The 22634-nt window shown below is 41.6% G+C and overlaps 1 protein-coding gene and 3 pseudogenes across 1 annotated transcript in view; 3 read left to right on the top strand and 1 right to left on the bottom strand.

The window, feature by feature from the left end:
• Window positions 1–22634, top strand: part of TMIGD1 (transmembrane and immunoglobulin domain containing 1) — a 92973-nt gene that overhangs the window by 66756 nt on the left and 3583 nt on the right. The window contains exons 5-6 of the mRNA XM_083170986.1: window positions 14436–14539; window positions 18101–18129. Of these exons, the coding sequence (XP_083027112.1) occupies window positions 14436–14539; window positions 18101–18129 (133 nt within the window). The remainder of the gene's footprint in view (window positions 1–14435; window positions 14540–18100; window positions 18130–22634) is intronic.
• Window positions 3978–4100, bottom strand: LOC146060800 (5S ribosomal RNA; annotated as a pseudogene).
• On the top strand, window positions 6931–7053 carry LOC146060801 (5S ribosomal RNA; annotated as a pseudogene).
• On the top strand, window positions 11903–12025 carry LOC146060802 (5S ribosomal RNA; annotated as a pseudogene).

The following is a 22634-nucleotide window of genomic DNA, read 5'->3' on the forward strand; positions in this document are numbered from 1 at the left end:
CGATTTTCTTCGACAGTTAACAAAAAAAAAAATCACACCATATCGAACATCACATTTGCGATTTCTGGCCCAAAAAATGGCAAATGTAATAGAGTGCAAATTTCTGGTGATTTATTGTAACGGAAATGTGCGTTTTTTTTTTTGTAATGTGATTGTTCCGTAATGGGGTGTGCAGATTTCTGTAAAAAGAAAAAGGGTGTGGGGTCCCTTTACCCAAGTATAATCAGCCCCGAGCTCATCGAGCCAGTCCTGGTTCCCAAAATACAGGGGGAAAAAATAGTGTGGATCCCCTGTATTTAAGAAATCAGAACTGAGATCTTGGACGGTCCTTGTTCCAACAAAATATGGGGGACAAAAGGACTGAAGATCCCCCGTATTTTGAAACCAGCACCGGGCTCCAACAGCCAGTGTGCTGTCCAGGGCTGATGTCCGGGATGTCCCCGACACCCCAGGGCTGTGGGTGGCAGGCTGATATTTGTTGTGTAAAAAAAATATTTAAAAAATACATTGGTTTTCAAATTAGAACTACAAGTCCCAGAAGGCATCCCCCACATGCTGGGACTTTGAGAACCACAAATCCCAGCTTACAGGGCATTAAGGCATGTAGTTCTACAGTGAAAACAATGTACAATAATAGACACACAGACATAGGTGGTGATTCTAGTTGACTCGCCCCGTCGCAATGTTTTGATGACTGCGCTTGTTTTACTATGTGCATGTGCAGCCCCTTTTTGTGAATGGCTTTGGTGACTTGAATAGTCGCCGAAATATTCACAAGCATCGGAGCAGGCCGGGGGCGGACTGGGGGCAGGTGCATGATTGCTCAGCACAGAGCGATGTGTGCTGAGCGATCTGTCACTGCCCGTGTTCTCAATAGAGAGAACATGGGCGATAACTAGATTTATACTGCATGCAGTGAAAATGTAGTCAGGTTATGGTGACACATGGGACCGTGCATCACCATCCTCCCGCACACACAACGTTTTGTGCTTTATTTCTAAGAGATCTAGTGAAATCGCTTAGAAAATAGGCAAAAATCGCTGTGTGTGTAGGCCCTATACGTTTATTGGGGGTATTTAATTGTGAGAGATAAAGTACCAATTAGCTCCTGTCATTTTGGTTGGTACTTTATATCTCACAATTGTATCTCTTGTCAGGCTTTGGTAAGTACCCCTGAAAGAGATAACTATAACTTCTCAGGTCCTTGTCATGTGGCCTTAACCTTGTGGGAGTTATCTGTTATCCAGAAGTGTTGGCTGCACAGTGGTATAAATTTGTTTGTACCCATTACTGCTCATATCTTGGAGGAAGCGGTTTTTTTTTTGGTACATGTCTAGTTTGCGACTGAAATGTACATCTACAAAAGTAAATCTACGTCACTCCGACTCCTGGTTACTATTTCACCATCTTCCTGCAGAGATACCTTAAGGCAGGGGTAGCCAACTCCAGTCCTCGAGAGCTACCAACAGTGCACATTTTCCAGATCTCCTCACAGAAATCACAAGTATTTAGCTCCACCTGTGGATCTTTTAAAATGTGTCAGTAATGAGTGCACCTGTGCGGAGCAGGAAAACATGAACTGTTGGTAGCTCTCGAGGACTGTAGTTGGCTACCCCTGCCTTAAGGCATACCTCCCAACATGACCCTCTCCAGGAGGGACCGAATGCTCTATTCCTGGACTTTCCTTTAATTTACGATTGCTGTCAACTGTGTTCAATCACCTTTCTTCTCCATCAATCTGTTTAAAACAGGTGATGGCAATCATGTTAAGAGGGAAGTCCAGAAACATGACATTGTGTCCCTCCTGGAGAGGGTCATGTTGGGGGGTATGCCTTAAGGCACAGGTTCTCAAAGTCAGTCCTCAGGACCCCACACAGTGGATGTATTGCAGGTCTCACAGAATTAAGTGAAATAATTAGCTTCACCTCTGGATCTTTTAAAATATGTCAGTCAGTAATGAGTAGACATTTCAGGTTAACTGGAAAACATGAACTGTGTGGTGTCCTGAGGACTGAGCTTGAGAACCACTGCCTTAAGGAATCGACCTTTACCTCATCTAGTCATGGCATGGACAGCGATTTCTGGTCATTTGCAGGGCCGGTGCTAGGGTGCCCGGCGCCCTCCTGCAAACCATAAATTTTGCGCCCTTTCACATTGCCATTGCAACAAGCTGCAGCCCGATTGTGGGAGCGTATGCAACATGCGATCCTATGGAGGATCTCGGGTGCATGTACATGTATGCATACACCATCTCAGTGCTGTGTCCGCAAAATGTTGCAGGCACTAAAGGTGCCCATACACGCTGTGAGAATCGCATACGTTATGGGCCAGATCGCATCGCACGGCATGCATGCAATGTTTGTGCGATGCGATCCGAAAGCAGTACAAAAAGTATGTGCTGCATGTATGCCCACGAGAGCGCACATCGCATCGCACACTGCTATTGTAGTAGGCAGTGACAGTGAGGGCTGAGGCAGCTTTAGCAGAGCAGGGAGGGAGACAGCACCTTTTCAGCATGGCGCCTCCCTGCTTTGCAGGAGCTGCTGAGTGGGTAGCGCCGGCCCTGGTCATTTCTATACATTATTGAGCAGATGGGTACAATAGATGAAGATACGGCGACTATTGCTCTGGAGTAGTCTATACTGACTGTGCTGGTCCGCACAGTAATAAACCATAAAAAAGTTATTTTAAAAGTGGATTTAGAACACGGTATATATTTCTCTATAGGTATGATAAAAATATCAAAAGGTGGGTATAAAAAATAGATACATTTATTTGGACAAGATAGAAGAATATGTTTCAAATAAAAAACAGACAATTTAATAATTTTTTAAAAAACGTTCTATACTAAAAAATTATTAAATAAAAAATTATTAAAAACAATACTAAGGTGCAAAAAGAGAAAGGAGGGTAGCTTATCTTTAAATAGATGAGACAGGAGGGCTGTAGAGTCCCAACGCGTTTCGTCCTTCAGACTTTATCAAGGGGTGCAAGTAGGCTGAGGCCAGACCTATATTTATACTAGTAAAGTTCCTGTTCCTATAGTGACATCACTTCCTGTCACTTAATTTTACTAACTAAATATCAGGGAATAAAATAGTCATATCAAAGTCTCCTATATCTTGCGCTGTATTGCGCTATAGTAGCATTAACAGGTGTGAATGGATAACATAAGACTTTTGTAAAACAATAGATACGAGTAAATTGGATGTGTGAGCGGTACTTCCGCCACACATCCGGTGTCCGTTTAGCGCTACTGCGCATGCGCCCGCATCGCGTCAGTTCAGATGCCGGTTTTCTGTATTGTAGTGTCCTTGCGCTACTGCGCATGCGTCTGTCCATTCCATGAGATGTGACGTTTCAGGTCCTCTAGTGGATGGAAGGGCGTCTCGATGCTGTGTATACAGTTTTCTGTGCTGAGTGTTTCTCATATCGGCGGCCATTTTATTGAGGACTGCTGATCATTTATGAATGCAGGAGTTGCGGTGGCCATTTTGTGAGGGGTTTTCCTTATGGCAACATATAATAGGATAGAGAATACAAAACGTAAATGAACTTTTAAATGACAATTTGCATTAGCTTGTATTCAAGTAACGTTTTATGGTTTATTCACGTATTTTAGGTGACTGGAGGTGTACAACATTAACACATACAGACTTAATGAGTGATGAGCGATAATAAAGTGATCTGTGCAGAAAGTGCTTAGTGTTAATTATAAGAGGCTTATTTAGTAGTATATAACATAGTGATGTGCCTATAAATAATTAATTAATTCAAGGGTATCATGATTAAATACATTTGTTTATTAAGTGAACAGTATCTAAAAATACAATCTATCACATAGATAGTGCAACATGCGATTTATATACTGTAATAATTTTAAAAATATATAATTGATTAGTTATATAGTTATTAACCCTCCCTTCGATATCACAATGGTGTTTATATATATGACATTGGCCAATGTTCACAGGCGTATTCTACAGCACTGAATTTTCCCGGGAGGTCTCCCATCCCCGTACTTGTCCAGCCCAACACTGCTTAGCTTCCAAGATCGGACGAGATTGGGCGTGTACCAGTAATGTGGTTTGACAGTAGAAGTGTGAACCGGTCCGATGTGTAATGGTCCAAATTAGTGATTCGATAGGGAGGGTGTTCTAGAGTGATTGTGCTTAAAGTGATAATAAGTAGGTGGAAAAAAAGGGATAAATGGCATATGGAAGATAGGACCTTATAAAAACGGGGCAATTTCGTAGCTTTCATTAAAACCGTCTGGATGCATGGTTTTAAGCTCAAAGATCCAGAACATCTCTCTTTGTGATAGTTTATTAGCTAGGTCCCCTCCTCTGGGGCCTAGTCTCACATGTTCAATTGCCTTGAAGGTGAGTCCCTCAGGGTTAGCGTCATGATGCGTCTGGAAATGTTTGTAAATATTATGTGTGTCCACTTTGTTTTTAATGTTTCTGCTGTGTTCTTGTATCCGTAGTTTCAGGATCCGCTTGGTTTTACCAACGTATTTTAGCTTGCATGGACATTCTAGCAGGTAAATCACTGAAGAAGTATTGCAGTTAGTGAAGTCATTGATTTTGTAATCCTTGCTGTTATCCGAGTTTGTGAAGCTTTTCCTGTTCGGATGTACATGTTTGCAAATATTACATTTGCCGCACTTGTATGCACCTTTGCACTTTGGTCCTGATGGGTTTAGATTATCATTTGAAGTTAAAAGGCTGGGTGCCAGAATGTCTTTCAGGTTTCTGGACTTTTTAAATATTAATGCAGGTCGTTGGGGGAGAATCTCTTTGAGTATGGGATCCATTAGGAGGATTTTCCAATGATCGTTCAATGATTTCCTGATCTTTGGTTCATGTTGGCTGAAGGTCGTAATGAATGCTGTAGAATTGTTTTTATCGTCTTTTGTTTTATACTGTAGGAGTTCCTCTCTGTTAGTATTCTGAATTCTGGATGTCACTTGTTGTAGAATATTTTGAGGGTACTCTTTCTCCTCGAATCTTTTCTTATAAATTTCCAGTTGTTTTGCACACTCATCCTCCTTACTACAATTCCTCTTGATCCTGTGGAACTGAGAGTAGGGAATGTTTTCTTTCCATTTACGTTGATGGTTGCTTTTATAGTGTAAATAACTGTTTGTGTCCACTGTTTTGACAAAATTGAGTGTGTTTATGGAATTATTTTCCCCTTGCAGTATGAGGTCCAGAAATTCAATTTGGTTCTTGTTGAAGTTGGATGTGAATTTCAGGTTCAGTTGGTTACCTCCTATGTATTTCAGAAAATCCTCGAACAATTCCTTCGTACCTTCCCAGATAATTTAAATGTCATCAATATAACGTTTATAAAATTTGATATTATTTTTAAAAACGTGATCAGTGTGGATAAAACGTCTCTCCCAGCTCCCCATAAAAAGATTCGCAAAGCTGGGGGCAAAGGTCGTCCCCATTGCGGTCCCGCATTTTTGTAAAAAGAACTGGTCTAGAAATTTAAAATAGTTGTGACTTAAAATGAACTTCATTGCATCACATATAAACGTTTTGTGGTTCGGATCCAGTTCAATATCTTCTTCGAGAAATTCTTTACATGCGTTAATCCCCATCTCATGTTCGATACATGTATAGAGGGACTGAACATCGATGGTTGCCCAGTTAAAGGAGTTGTCAAATTTTATAAACGTTATATTGATGACATTTTAATTATCTGGGAAGGTACGAAGGAATTGTTCGAGGATTTTCTGAAATACATAGGAGGTAACCAACTGAACCTGAAATTCACATCCAACTTCAACAAGAACCAAATTGAATTTCTGGACCTCATACTGCAAGGGGAAAATAATTCCATAAACACACTCAATTTTGTCAAAACAGTGGACACAAACAGTTATTTACACTATAAAAGCAACCATCAACGTAAATGGAAAGAAAACATTCCCTACTCTCAGTTCCACAGGATCAAGAGGAATTGTAGTAAGGAGGATGAGTGTGCAAAACAACTGGAAATTTATAAGAAAAGATTCGAGGAGAAAGAGTACCCTCAAAATATTCTACAACAAGCGACATCCAGAATTCAGAATACTAACAGAGAGGAACTCCTACAGTATAAAACAAAAGACGATAAAAACAATTCTACAGCATTCATTACGACCTTCAGCCAACATGAACCAAAGATCAGGAAATCATTGAACGATCATTGGAAAATCCTCCTAATGGATCCCATACTCAAAGAGATTCTCCCCCAACGACCTGCATTAATATTTAAAAAGTCCAGAAACCTGAAAGACATTCTGGCACCCAGCCTTTTAACTTCAAATGATAATCTAAACCCATCAGGACCAAAGTGCAAAGGTGCATACAAGTGCGGCAAATGTAATATTTGCAAACATGTACATCCGAACAGGAAAAGCTTCACAAACTCGGATAACAGCAAGGATTACAAAATCAATGACTTCACTAACTGCAATACTTCTTCAGTGATTTACCTGCTAGAATGTCCATGCAAGCTAAAATACGTTGGTAAAACCAAGCGGATCCTGAAACTACGGATACAAGAACACAGCAGAAACATTAAAAACAAAGTGGACACACATAATATTTACAAACATTTCCAGACGCATCATGACGCTAACCCTGAGGGACTCACCTTCAAGGCAATTGAACATGTGAGACTAGGCCCCAGAGGAGGGGACCTAGCTAATAAACTATCACAAAGAGAGATGTTCTGGATCTTTGAGCTTAAAACCATGCATCCAGACGGTTTTAATGAAAGCTACGAAATTGCCCCGTTTTTATAAGGTCCTATCTTCCATATGCCATTTATCCCTTTTTTTCCACCTACTTATTATCACTTTAAGCACAATCACTCTAGAACACCCTCTCTATCGAATCACTAATTTGGACCATTACACATCGGACCGGTTCACACTTCTACTGTCAAACCACATTACTGGTACACGCCCAATCTCGTCCGATCTTGGAAGCTAAGCAGTGTTGGGCTGGACAAGTACGGGGATGGGAGACCTCCCGGGAAAATTCAGTGCTGTAGAATACGCCTGTGAACATTGGCCAATGTCATATATATAAACACCATTGTGATATCGAAGGGAGGGTTAATAACTATATAACTAATCAATTATATATTTTTAAAATTATTACAGTATATAAATCGCATGTTGCACTATCTATGTGATAGATTGTATTTTTAGATACTGTTCACTTAATAAACAAATGTATTTAATCATGATACCCTTGAATTAATTAATTATTTATAGGCACATCACTATGTTATATACTACTAAATAAGCCTCTTATAATTAACACTAAGCACTTTCTGCACAGATCACTTTATTATCGCTCATCACTCATTAAGTCTGTATGTGTTAATGTTGTACACCTCCAGTCACCTAAAATACGTGAATAAACCATAAAACGTTACTTGAATACAAGCTAATGCAAATTGTCATTTAAAAGTTCATTTACGTTTTGTATTCTCTATCCTATTATATGTTGCCATAAGGAAAACCCCTCACAAAATGGCCACCGCAACTCCTGCATTCATAAATGATCAGCAGTCCTCAATAAAATGGCCGCCGATATGAGAAACACTCAGCACAGAAAACTGTATACACAGCATCGAGACGCCCTTCCATCCACTAGAGGACCTGAAACGTCACATCTCATGGAATGGACAGACGCATGCGCAGTAGCGCAAGGACACTACAATACAGAAAACCGGCATCTGAACTGACGCGATGCGGGCGCATGCGCAGTAGCGCTAAACGGACACCGGATGTGTGGCGGAAGTACCGCTCACACATCCAATTTACTCGTATCTATTGTTTTACAAAAGTCTTATGTTATCCATTCACACCTGTTAATGCTACTATAGCGCAATACAGCGCAAGATATAGGAGACTTTGATATGACTATTTTATTCCCTGATATTTAGTTAGTAAAATTAAGTGACAGGAAGTGATGTCACTATAGGAACAGGAACTTTACTAGTATAAATATAGGTCTGGCCTCAGCCTACTTGCACCCCTTGATAAAGTCTGAAGGACGAAACGCGTTGGTACTCTACAGCCCTCCTGTCTCATCTATTTAAAGATAAGCTACCCTCCTTTCTCTTTTTGCACCTTAGTATTGTTTTTAATATTTTTTTATTTAATAATTTTTTAGTATAGAACGTTTTTTAAAAAATTATTAAATTGTCTGTTTTTTATTTGAAACATATTCTTCTATCTTGTCCAAATAAATGTATCTATTTTTTATACCCACCTTTTGATATTTTTATCATACCTATAGAGAAATATATACCGTGTTCTAAATCCACTTTTAAAATAACTTTTTTATGGTTTATTACTGTGCGGACCAGCACAGTCAGTATAGACTACTCCAGAGCAATAGTCGCCGTATCTTCATCTATTGTACCCACATTTTTCCTAAAGTAACTTACCATTACTTCTACTATTGAATGATTGGCTGACACCCCGTAATTAGAAGGGGGATATTGCCTGGTATACCTGGTATCTGGACTGAGGTCTCTCACAGGTGGCGCCACACATCCTCTTGTTTTCACATTTTCTGGTATCATTTGCGTGGCTGCCTGGTGGAATTCCTCATCAGTTAAAACATGTTTAGAATAAACGAACGTACTAACATAAGAAATGACTGGTGTCAGAGAATATTTAATGAAACCAAACCTACAGTGGAAATTGAGAACACGAACGACCTAGACGATAAATTTTGATCCATGGAAAGACTTCTTGCAAAAGAAATGAAAACATGGTGGGACATTAAAGGACTTGAGCAATATATCTCCGTCAACAGAATACCAAGAGGTCTGAGGATCACAAAGCAACCCACCTTTGGTAACACAGACAACACATTTGTGGAGAAATGGGACGCCATTTTACATACTTGTTCTCTCAACCTAATGAAACTACTAGTAGAAGAAAAAAGGAAAACGCTACAGACACTTGAGGAAGAAATTAAATCTAAAGAAACAACCCTTAACACATATAAAGACAAGGTGAACTTCAAAGAGAACGAGGTGGTACTTAACAAGAAGATTGAACGAATGGAGGAGGAAGTAATAAGAAATAAAGAAAAGAAATTTGCAAGAGATAAGAATGACTATGACTTGGGAAAAGTCAAAAATTGGAGCAGGTTCACGGATAACGTCCGGCAACCAAGGAATGATACGAGAAGAAACTATACAAATTTCAATAAACCATCAAGATTCCACAATCAGAATTATGGATCACCCCGTACACCGACCATTAGACTGCAGAATCGTTTCACACCACTTCAGAGATTAAGATCTACAGGCGAACAGGAGAATTTTTTGTCATCGGACACAGCCACCCGGGTCAGGGAAAACCTGAGAACGAACCTAAAGGAGAATATCAAACACGCATCACCACTGAAACGAAGACTCACAGACGAAGAGGCAAACGGAGCGGAAGGAGGAAGAGACCTCAAGAAAAGAAACCTACATTAATAACACAACCTAAAGGGATTTTCAACCTTTCAAAACATGATTTGACAACAGCAGAAGCATCATTACTAAACAAGGGACTCAACTTCGCACCAACAGGTGGAATGAACAAATTTGAAACATACATAGACCTGAACAAATTCGTCAGGAAACTAACGCTAAAGAGACATTTTGCAAGAAAGGAAAACGCGGCAATAAACAACTATGAAAATCGATCAAAATCAGGGTTGAAGCCCACTTCAAAATACTACCCACTTGAATCGAAGGGAAATCACATTAACATCTTTTTTGATCTAGTGAAGAAGGACCTATGCGAAACTGAAGCACAACCTATCCAGCAGAAAAACCTGACCAACAAGGAGAGGGAAGCACTTAAAGCACTTAAAGAAAACAAGGAGTTAGTCCTCAAACCGGCTGACAAAGGGGGGGGGCTGGTCATTATGGACCGTGAAAATTACGAGAAGGAAGCCAACAGACTTCTGGGGGACACATCCTCCTACACGGCACTCAAGAAGGACCCCACGGAAACTTTTACAGATGAACTGCGCACTTTACTCCTACAGGGCCTTCGGAGCAACACCATCACGAAAGAAGAGTACCAATTTCTGATGAAAACCAACCCCATCACCCCCATTTTTTATTTCCTGCCCAAGATACATAAGACTCTAGAAAACCCACCCGGTCGCCCTATTGTGGCAGGAATCGATTCCCTTACGTCCGGACTTTCTGAATATGTGGACATTTTCTTGAGTAAATATGTTAGAGACCTCCCGGCATTTTTAAAAGATACCACCACAGTTTTAAACCTTTTAAAAAATCTTAAATGGGACAACTCCTTTAACTGGGCAACCATCGATGTTCAGTCCCTCTATACATGTATCGAACATGAGATGGGGATTAACGCATGTAAAGAATTTCTCGAAGAAGATATTGAACTGGATCCGAACCACAAAACGTTTATATGTGATGCAATGAAGTTCATTTTAAGTCACAACTATTTTAAATTTCTAGACCAGTTCTTTTTACAAAAATGCGGGACCGCAATGGGGACGACCTTTGCCCCCAGCTTTGCGAATCTTTTTATGGGGAGCTGGGAGAGACGTTTTATCCACACTGATCACGTTTTTAAAAATAATATCAAATTTTATAAACGTTATATTGATGACATTTTAATTATCTGGGAAGGTACGAAGGAATTGTTCGAGGATTTTCTGAAATACATAGGAGGTAACCAACTGAACCTGAAATTCACATCCAACTTCAACAAGAACCAAATTGAATTTCTGGACCTCATACTGCAAGGGGAAAATAATTCCATAAACACACTCAATTTTGTCAAAACAGTGGACACAAACAGTTATTTACACTATAAAAGCAACCATCAACGTAAATGGAAAGAAAACATTCCCTACTCTCAGTTCCACAGGATCAAGAGGAATTGTAGTAAGGAGGATGAGTGTGCAAAACAACTGGAAATTTATAAGAAAAGATTCGAGGAGAAAGAGTACCCTCAAAATATTCTACAACAAGCGACATCCAGAATTCAGAATACTAACAGAGAGGAACTCCTACAGTATAAAACAAAAGACGATAAAAACAATTCTACAGCATTCATTACGACCTTCAGCCAACATGAACCAAAGATCAGGAAATCATTGAACGATCATTGGAAAATCCTCCTAATGGATCCCATACTCAAAGAGATTCTCCCCCAACGACCTGCATTAATATTTAAAAAGTCCAGAAACCTGAAAGACATTCTGGCACCCAGCCTTTTAACTTCAAATGATAATCTAAACCCATCAGGACCAAAGTGCAAAGGTGCATACAAGTGCGGCAAATGTAATATTTGCAAACATGTACATCCGAACAGGAAAAGCTTCACAAACTCGGATAACAGCAAGGATTACAAAATCAATGACTTCACTAACTGCAATACTTCTTCAGTGATTTACCTGCTAGAATGTCCATGCAAGCTAAAATACGTTGGTAAAACCAAGCGGATCCTGAAACTACGGATACAAGAACACAGCAGAAACATTAAAAACAAAGTGGACACACATAATATTTACAAACATTTCCAGACGCATCATGACGCTAACCCTGAGGGACTCACCTTCAAGGCAATTGAACATGTGAGACTAGGCCCCAGAGGAGGGGACCTAGCTAATAAACTATCACAAAGAGAGATGTTCTGGATCTTTGAGCTTAAAACCATGCATCCAGACGGTTTTAATGAAAGCTACGAAATTGCCCCGTTTTTATAAGGTCCTATCTTCCATATGCCATTTATCCCTTTTTTTCCACCTACTTATTATCACTTTAAGCACAATCACTCTAGAACACCCTCCCTATCGAATCACTAATTTGGACCATTACACATCGGACCGGTTCACACTTCTACTGTCAAACCACATTACTGGTACACGCCCAATCTCGTCCGATCTTGGAAGCTAAGCAGTGTTGGGCTGGACAAGTACGGGGATGGGAGACCTCCCGGGAAAATTCAGTGCTGTAGAATACGCCTGTGAACATTGGCCAATGTCATATATATAAACACCATTGTGATATCGAAGGGAGGGTTAATAACTATATAACTAATCAATTATATATTTTTAAAATTATTACAGTATATAAATCGCATGTTGCACTATCTATGTGATAGATTGTATTTTTAGATACTGTTCACTTAATAAACAAATGTATTTAATCATGATACCCTTGAATTAATTAATTATTTATAGGCACATCACTATGTTATATACTACTAAATAAGCCTCTTATAATTAACACTAAGCACTTTCTGCACAGATCACTTTATTATCGCTCATCACTCATTAAGTCTGTATGTGTTAATGTTGTACACCTCCAGTCACCTAAAATACGTGAATAAACCATAAAACGTTACTTGAATACAAGCTAATGCAAATTGTCATTTAAAAGTTCATTTACGTTTTGTATTCTCTATCCTATTATATGTTGCCATAAGGAAAACCCCTCACAAAATGGCCACCGCAACTCCTGCATTCATAAATGATCAGCAGTCCTCAATAAAATGGCCGCCGATATGAGAAACACTCAGCACAGAAAACTGTATACACAGCATCGAGACGCCCTTCCATCCACTAGAGGACCTGAAACGTCACATCTCATGGAATGGACAGACGCATGCGCAGTAGCGCAAGGACACTACAATACAGAAAACCGGCATCTGAACTGACGCGATGCGGGCGCATGCGCAGTAGCGCTAAACGGACACCGGATGTGTGGCGGAAGTACCGCTCACACATCCAATTTACTCGTATCTATTGTTTTACAAAAGTCTTATGTTATCCATTCACACCTGTTAATGCTACTATAGCGCAATACAGCGCAAGATATAGGAGACTTTGATATGACTATTTTATTCCCTGATATTTAGTTAGTAAAATTAAGTGACAGGAAGTGATGTCACTATAGGAACAGGCACTTTACTAGTATAAATATAGGTCTGGCCTCAGCCTACTTGCACCCCTTGATAAAGTCTGAAGGACGAAACGCGTTGGGACTCTACAGCCCTCCTGTCTCATCTATTTAAAGATAAGCTACCCTCCTTTCTCTTTTTGCACCTTAGTATTGTTTTTAATAATTTTTTATTTAATAATTTTTTAGTATAGAACGTTTTTTAAAAAATTATTAAATTGTCTGTTTTTTATTTGAAACATATTCTTCTATCTTGTCCAAATAAATGTATCTATTTTTTATACCCACCTTTTGATATTTTTATCATACCTATAGAGAAATATATACCGTGTTCTAAATCCACTTTTAAAATAACTTTTTTATGGTTTATTACTGTGCGGACCAGCACAGTCAGTATAGACTACTCCAGAGCAATAGTCGCCGTATCTTCATCTATTGTACCCACATTTTTCCTAAAGTAACTTACCATTACTTCTACTATTGAATGATTGGCTGACACCCCGTAATTAGAAGGGGGATATTGCCTGGTATACCTGGTATCTGGACTGAGGTCTCTCACAGGTGGCGCCACACATCCTCTTGTTTTCACATTATTGAGCAGATGCCTGTGAATTGTATACAAATAATATCCAGCAACCATTTCAGTGCCATAAACAATTGATCATAAATAATTTGAATTGGTGCTGGACGACCAACCCATGGTTCCCCAAGGAGCCTAGGCGCACAGTTTGGGAACCACTGGCCTAACCCGGTCCAGTATACTTACAATCGGGGTGCCGGTAGTCCGTATTCTTGCATTTGCATTGAAAGTGATATTGGGATTCTGGTGCCTGTCTTCTGTCTGCAAGTTTGGATTCTAGCGCCGGTATTTTGACTGCCAGCATCCCAGAGGATCCTGTCATAGGATGGACAGTGTGCAAATGGGTAGATGAATGGGAAAAGACATGAAACACAGAGGAGCCTGCTAATGAGATCTTAAGCTGCCCATACACGCTGCAATCCCGGCGTGCGTTCTGGGCTTAAATAGCATCCATCACATCGCATTGCATGCCTTGTGCATGCAATGCGATGCGATGAAAAGCAAGTACAAATAGTATGTGCAGCACATACTTTTTGTACTGTGTGATGAGGTGCAGCGGGAGCGTGCACCTCAAAGCACACATCGCACCAACGGGAATCGCAGCGTGTATGGGCGGCATTACAGTTTATGTGGCCAATAAGTGTGCCCACTGTTATTCGGATCATAACTTGCTTATAAATAGAGATGTTTTAGCAGAAAAATAGGCACGCATCAGATAGAAGAACAGAATGTTTGTGGGAATACAGACTTATTCTACAGGCTTGTACATTGTGTGACAGTGCTGAATTGTTATGGGCCACTAGTCTGGGAAATTGCTTGTTTTAGATTAGTGGCAGTGATCAGTCACTGTGATAAGAGCAGAATGTTAAACGTGATTTGTCTTCAACAGAACGAAAGGATGTTCTACCTGTGGAAGCAATTGCAGCAGCAGTGGTAGTGGGAGCCCTCATTATTGCCTTTGGAATCTTTGCACGGAGAGAGCAAATAATTAAAGTACGTTTTCACAACCCTGGATGAATATTTAAGCACATAGCCATAAATTACTGTCAAAATATTTATACATAACATGTCTTGTATCTATGAGGCAATTTATTTGCAATAAGTAAAATGTAAGTATTACTTTGCTATGTTACCAAAGTTTCGGCCAGCATCAACAACTAGAGTCATGTTGTGGCAGTTTAGTCTTTATATCCACTTTCAAAAACAGAAGTGCAGGTGCAGCAAGCAGCCTAGCTGTCATTGGCTAATCTGTGGGCCAGGACAGTACCCAATGGGTCTAATTCAGCATGGATCAATATAATGCGACAATTCGCAGAAAGCCATCACCCAGTCTGAAAGTAAAAATGCCCCATGCAAAATTGTGAATGGACCAGTAACCGCTATCCATTCGCTAATCCATTTGCAATTCCTGGAGCATCTAAAAGTTTTTGCATCTGTGCAAACAAGAGTACATTAATGGAGGATTCCATTAATCTGCAACTGAGACAGGGTGGAAGTGGACAGCGCTGATGTCAGAGACCCACCCTTAACACACCTGTGTTTTTCCAACTACACCCCGAAAAATTCCCCTCAGGTGCTGATAGTGAGGGGATGTTTTCCCCCAGCACACCAAAGGGCATTAATAATAGGATTTGAAGAACCACTAAATAGTAGGTAATTCAGCGATTTTAGTTACATATACTGTATTTGCAAAAACTGCAGATTTATTTACCTCAGGTGCTTACTCCGCAGATATTTAATCTGCCCAATATTGTGAAAAGTACTATACTTTTAGTCATGCTTGAAAACACTTATGTTAACACCTGCTGTATCTCGCAACAAAGTTAATGTTTAAAATCAATGCACCGCCTGGATTTTTATGTAGCATTCCTCATCATTTGTAATGGTAATTGGTCCTGTAACTGTACATTCTGTCTTCAGGGTATTCAGACAAAGTTTAGACTCTGCTTTATCTGAATTCAGCCTGAATCATTAAGAGGGAGGAAACTGTCCACTAAGCTCTCCCCAGATAAGAGGGAGAGTGAGAAGAGGAATGGATAGAATGAGAAGATTAATGTGATTAGGGGTATAGATCACTAGATAGACAGCAACTAGATTGACAAGCATTAGGTCGACATGCAGGAAGGTTGACATGGGTTATAGCGACAGGGCCATTAGGTCGACACAAGCATTTAGGTCAACAGGCAGATATGGGGTTTTACGTGTTTTTTGGTCCCAAATGTCGACATAGTCAACATGAACACTGAAACCGCTGTGCTCACCATGCTTCAGGCACGGTGCCTTGCTGCGCTCGGCACACTATTTTATTCTCCCACAACGCCCTAGTGGATGGTAGAGCATGAAAAACCGCCTGTGGGCACATGTCAACCCCCCCCTCCCCCCAAAAGTAAAAAAGTGAAAACTCCATGTCAACCTTTTGACTGTCGACCTTCCCCATGTTGACCTAATGTTTGTGTCGACCTAACCTATGTCAACATTCATACACATCGACCTAATGCTTGTAGACCTAGTGACCGTATCCCATGATGAGAGAGAGAATTGGAAGAATGAAAAGATGAAAGTGGAGAACAGAGACAATGACTAGATGAAGGGCTTTAAATGAGGAGGGGGGGTGTTTTACAACTGTAAAACACGTAGATTGAAGAATGATTTGGAGACATGAACGGGCCTTTCCTAAATAGCTTTAACCATCTCATTGTTAAGCTGGGTACACATCTATACAATCCCTGTTTTTTTGTGACCGCTCGGCCGACCGTAGACCCGTCGGACCACCCACAAACAACAGCCGATACGCGCGTACACACCTGTACAATTTTACTTGCGACGTCCGATGTTCTCCCGTCCAAACAGTTGCAAGAAAAAGATTGTACCAGCGTACACACTCTCCCGATTTGGCCTTCTGACACATATATATATATATATATTTATCATAATGGGCTGGGTTAAGGGCATACCAAAACAAAGAGGCATGATTACAGAACCTAAACAAAATATATAGGTGGACTACTATAAAGACGGGGTAGACGTCAGCCGGCAGGGTGACTAGGGACAGATATGGCAAAGTGACTAGGTAGTCGCTTACCGCATCTTTATAGCAGCCGGCAGGGTGACTATGGACAGATACGGCAAAGTGACTAGGTAGTCGCTTTCCGCATCTTTATAGCAGTTTGCCGTATCTGTGCCTGCCGGCTGACTGTAGATGCTTTCCCTGAAATTAGAGGTGGGATACAGAAATGCTGGGAGGAAAACCACTGACGACCAATGCTCTAAAGAAGTGCCTGAAGACTTCACATCTGTCTGTGCAGCGGGACGCCGCACTCAGACCACCCACAGTACTGCACCCCTGTTCTCTCCGTTTCACAATTATCGGCTCTCACAGATAAGGAATATTGACATCATATGGACTTTCAGTGACTATTTAATTACTAGGATCACCTCTACCTTTATTGGCTGATCCAAACATAGCATTCGTATGGCATCCTTTAGCCGTGCTGGCACTCCTAACAGTGTGTGTTATATTACTAAATGCAAAATTGAAATGACAGCGACTGTGCATTAATATCCTTAGCCCTTTTAAGGCATTTGTCTGACTGCCTGTGCTGCTCAAATCCTGTATCTGTTGTCTGACAGCCTGCACATATATATCAGGAGCAGCGGCTTCACTATCTGAGCCACGACTCCGTGAACCATATTAACCTTGCCACCTCCACACATGATTTATTCAAGTGTGTTATCTGAATGCAATGTACTAAATATACTACACTGCAGCAACTAGTGTAGTCTATCAATTTTTGATTTACGCCAGTTTATAATGTTATTGCTATTCACTCAATATACCATACTGCAACAATTAGCGCAGTTCATTACTTTTGTGGCACTATTATAGTGTACTTTATGGCGACCTGCTATAAAGATGGGTGCATGTATATTTTGATTATTTCTTTAAATATACATGGGGAGAGGTGAACGCTTCTCGTGCTGTAGGACAGATGATGCAGCTATGGAACGCCCACATGGGTGTTCAAGCTTTGGCAGTATAGTCGCAAGAACGGCCAGCATATCGATCGAACGTGCGTACACACTGCCCTTTTGTTCCGATATGGGCCCTTCCTGTCGGATGAAAATTAAACAGCAAAGAACCTTCGACCGACCGAGTATGGACGGAAACGACCGTTTTGGGCCGTTTATCGATCGTACAGGACAGCGTACACACCTATACAATTGTACGGCCGTCCGACCCAGAACGGCCCGACAATTGTATATATGTATACCACGTCTTTTAAAATCTTTTAGAAATATTAAATACATTTAATTTTAGGAAGAATTATTCCTACAAATAAGTCAGTTTGATGGATTCCCCCCTTAAAAAAAAAAAAATCCTAAAAAAAATACATGTGTGCTTTAGTAATGCGTTAATAGAAAAACACAATGTTTTCTTACAGTTTTTTGAGGCTCTATCCTAAGCCATTTGCTAATATAATACCATGTGTATAGCAGGCTGCTCTAAATGTCACATTGTACATAAAATCACCACCTGTTCCTTTTTCCTTACAGTGTAAGAAGAGTCGGCATGACACTGATATGTAAGTAGACATTGTATTGTCACAGTAAAGTACTGTGCGTGGCTGGTTCCATACTACGGTCTTTCTGCAGTACAGTCAGTTATTTCCATATAGGCTACATGCTCACTTTTTAGTAAATACAGCTCCTGTTCCTGACAAACTTGTGTGACCGGTCTTGTAACTGCTCTTTGAACCAAACCAGCAGAAAGAGGATGATTTACAAGAATTGTTTTACAGCACTCCTTTAACTTGGGGTAGAGTAACTATGGGCATTGAACTGTAAGCCTATAACTATCATCATACTCGTTCTGACGAAGAGTAATCTAAACGACAGCAAAACCATCAATATTCCCACGCCATTTTGTTGCGAATGATATCACAGCGTGAACTTAAAAAAGACAATTAAATGCCTGGTTCAGCATGGATTGCAAAAGCTTGCTCTAATAGACAAAACCATGTACTGAGCAATGTGGGAGATTTGTAATAATAATTTTGCTAAAGTCTATTATGGCACTTTTGGGGCTAGTTACATAAATATCAATAACTACCATATTTGCCGGCGGGCATGGGGATCAGCTGTATGTTCCCTGTACCCACAGTACTGGTGCAGCGGGGATGGAAGCGGCAGCGAACGGAGCGGTAATTTGAATCTGGCACCGCTGCGGCCGCCAATACAAGGCTCCGCTCGCAGCGGTTTGAATCTCCCGCTATTCGGGAGCCAATCAGGGCTCCCGAGTCAGGAGCCAATGGCAGATCACTGCGGCGAGCCAATCAGTATCATGTTTGACAGGTAACATCATTGTGAATACCAACTGTAGCAATTATGACATTCAATTAGAGTAAGTTTTAGTGTGCAATAATTCAGTCAATATATCAAACCCATATATAGGCAGTGCAGATATTTTGATTGGGAACCACCAGACAAGAACAAAGAGCTTACAAGGAGGGGACTCTTTGGAGGGGACAGTTATTCCCCAATTCCTGGACTTGTATGTTCTGGGATAACCTTCTCAAAGTGGAATTATTTGAAAGCGGGGATGTCGTTAAAAAAATAATTCAGCAATGTTTAAAATGCCGCTTCAGTGCTAATGTCATCATTGTAGGCATGCCATTATTAAGCCCCGCCCCAACATTCAGGTTACAGCAACTCTTGTTACTGCCTCATACATCTACCCATGTCCCAACCAGAAAACAGGGATTTTGTAATTACCGTAAATCCTTTTTCTCTGAGTCCACATGTGTCACTGGAGCGTAGACAGTGGGGAATAGAAGGGCGACCACAGGGAGCATGGGCACTATTTATTTAAATTGGTGTGGCTGACTCCTCCCCTTCTACTTACCCTCCATGGCAGTCATAAGTATTGTGCCCGGAGGGAGCTGGAAGAACCACACACTTCCGAAGAGGAGGTAAATATATCATATACATTTTTAAATCATAAGAAAAGAGTGAAACAGTAGTGAGAAAATACGGCAATCATATCAACCACACAAGATATGTATACTTAAATAGTACGAGAACTCTTCAGACAGGAAGAAGTCCAAATTTGAACAATAACCTGAAATGGCAACAGTGCCGATGGTGGGCGTCCAGTGACACCTGTGGACTCGGAGAAAATGATTTACGGTAAGTCACTGGAGCGTAGACAGTGGGGACATCCCAGAGCTCCCAAGATGGGCGGGAAGGCGCTGGGAACTCCATAAAACTGGACGACCAAACTGCGAAGCAGAGGCCACAAAAGTATCGACTCTGTACAAAGGTCTGACAACCCGATCAAGTGGCAGCTCTACATAATTGTTGAATGGATACTCCTCGGGTAGCCGCCCAGGATGGGCCAACTGAATGTGTAGAGTGCGCTTCTATAGATACCGGAGGAGGCCTGACGAATGGTGATACGTATCCATCTGGCTAGAGTCTGTTTTGATGCTGGCCACCCTCTCTTTATCAGATCGTAGGTGATAAAGAGAACATCCGATATTCTAATGGACGCAGTACTGGAAACAAATTCGCAGAGCTCTAACCACATCCAAATAACTGTTGCCAGAAACTTCTGTAAAAGCAGGCACAACAATAGGCTTGTTTAAATGGAATGTAGAAACTACCTTAGGCAAAAAGGATGTTAGTCCGAAGCTCTGCCCTGTCTGAATGAAATATTAGAAAGGGGGAGCGACACGATAATGCTCCCAATTCAGAGACTCTTCTGGCGGAAGCCAATGCCAACAGAAGAACAGTCTTCCATGTTAAATTTCGCAATTCAACCTCATCCAAAAGGTTTAAACATGGAAGATCCCAGGAAGGAAAGGACCAGGCCCAAATCCCACGGAGCCGTTGGAAGACGAACAGGAGGTTGCAGCCGCAATACTCCCTGGAAGAAAGTCTGCACTTCTGGCATGAGTGCAATCTTCTTCTGAAAAAATATAGATAAAGCAGAGACCGGCACTTTTAAGGATCCTAAACACAATCCTGAGTTTAGGCCATGCTGTAAGTAAAGAAGTAACCTAGCCTTTTTGAAGAGCGTGGAGGAAACACTACGACCTTCACACCAAGAGATATATGCCCTCCAAATGCGATAATGCTCCTGGCACTCATCATAGTGGGTATGACCGAACCTGGGATACCGGCTCGTCTCAAAATGGCCCTCTCAGTAACCAAGCCTTCAAATGAAGACGCTTTAAGTCTGGAAAGAGAAAAGGACCTTGGACGAAAATATCCTCTTGAAGAGGAAGGGGCTATGGTTCGTCCACTAATAGAGACGTCAGGCTGGTGTACCAGGACCGTCTCGGCCAATCCGGAGCAATTAATGCCGTTACCTTCTCTCTCTGTAAGCGTTGCAGAACCCGAGGAATCAACGGGAAAGGAGGGAAGAGGTATACATACTGGAAGGGCCAAGGAGCCGTTAGTGCGTCTACTCCTGCAGCTGCTGGATCTCAAATTCGAGCGAAGTAAAGTGGAAGCTGGTGGTTGAGACAAGATGCCATTAAGTCCACTTCAGGACGCCCCCCTAGCTTCCTGAAGATCTGCGGATGGAGTGACCATTCTCTCTGATGCACATCCTGTCGACTTAGGAAGTCAGCCTCCCAGTTTTCCACCCCTGGGATGAATATTGCTGAAATCACCATGGCGTTGTTCCGCGCCCACATGAGGATCAGTCTCACTTCTTGTTTATGTATGCAACGGCAGTTGAGTTGTCCGATTGCACTCTTATGGCTTGACCCTGCAGAAGATGATGAGCCTGAGGAAGGGCATAGTATACTGCCCTTAGTTCTCAGACGTTTATGGAGAGCCGAGCTTCCTGAGATGTCCACAGACCCTGGAACTGATGGTCCGCAGTGACCGCACCCCATCCGTGGAGACCGGCATCCGTGGTGAGGAGAGTCCAGTGCCAAACTGCAAATCTCTTCCCCTCCCGAAGATTGGAAGAGTTGAGCCACCACAGCAGGGACAACCTGGCTTGATGAGACAACTTTATTCGTTGCTGCAGATGAAGATGGGACCCCGACCACTGGCTGAGGAGACAGAGTTGAAAGGGTCAACAGCGGAAGCGGCCATACTGGACCGCCTCGAATAAAGCTACCATATTCCCTAACAGTCTGGTGCACAGAAGTACTGAGACCCGATTCTGACAGAGGCTCTCTCAAATTAAATCCTGGAGAGATACAATCTTCTCCTGAGGCAAAAATACTTTCAGCTGAATGGTGTCCAAGATCATCCCTAAGAATTGCATCCTCTGCGAGGGCTGTAATTAGGGCTTTTTTAGATTGAGAATCCATCCGTGCTCTGAGCGTTCTCTGTGTTAAGAGAATGTTTGCAGTGAGAGATTCCTCTGAAGGTCCCTTCAGCAGGAGATCGTCTAAGTAAGGTATGACCTTTAATCCTTTTGTCCTGAGCACTTCCATCATAATGGCCATCACCTTGGTGAACACCCTGGGTGCTGAGGAGAGGCCGAATGGTAGGGCCAGGAATTGCCAATGATGCTCCAGAATGTCAAATCTTAAAAACACCTGATGAGGTGGCCAAATGGGTATATCCAGAGATGCCTGGAACTCCCCCTGATTGAGGCCTGCAATCCCTGATTGCAGAGACTCCATTTTGAATTTCACTGGACGTAAAAAGGGGTTGAGATGTTTCAAGTTGAGAATTGGACATGCCGAGCCGTCCGGCTTCGGCACAAGGAACAGACTTGAGTAAAACCCTTGTGTCTTCTGGTGATCTGGAACAGGAATCACAACTCCCATTTCCTGGAGTCTGTAGATAGCGGACTCTAGGAGTAACTTATTTTCTGGCAAAACTGGCAAACCGGTTTTGAAGAACCTATGGCATGGGTCTTCAAACTGTGGCCCTCCAGATGTTGTGAAACTACAAATCCCAGCATGCCTTGCCACAGTTTTAAAACTCCCTTATAGCAAAACTGTGGAAAGGCATGCTGGGAGTTGTAGTTTCACAACATCTAGAGGGCCGCAGTTTGAAGACCCATGACCTATGGGGTGGAGGAGAGAGGAAACCGAAGGTCACCAGATCTGTGACCCAA

The sequence above is a fragment of the Crinia signifera genome, chromosome 2, assembly GCF_055691185.1.
Source record: "Crinia signifera chromosome 2, ASM5569118v1, whole genome shotgun sequence".
Taxonomy (NCBI): Eukaryota; Metazoa; Chordata; class Amphibia; order Anura; family Myobatrachidae; genus Crinia; species Crinia signifera.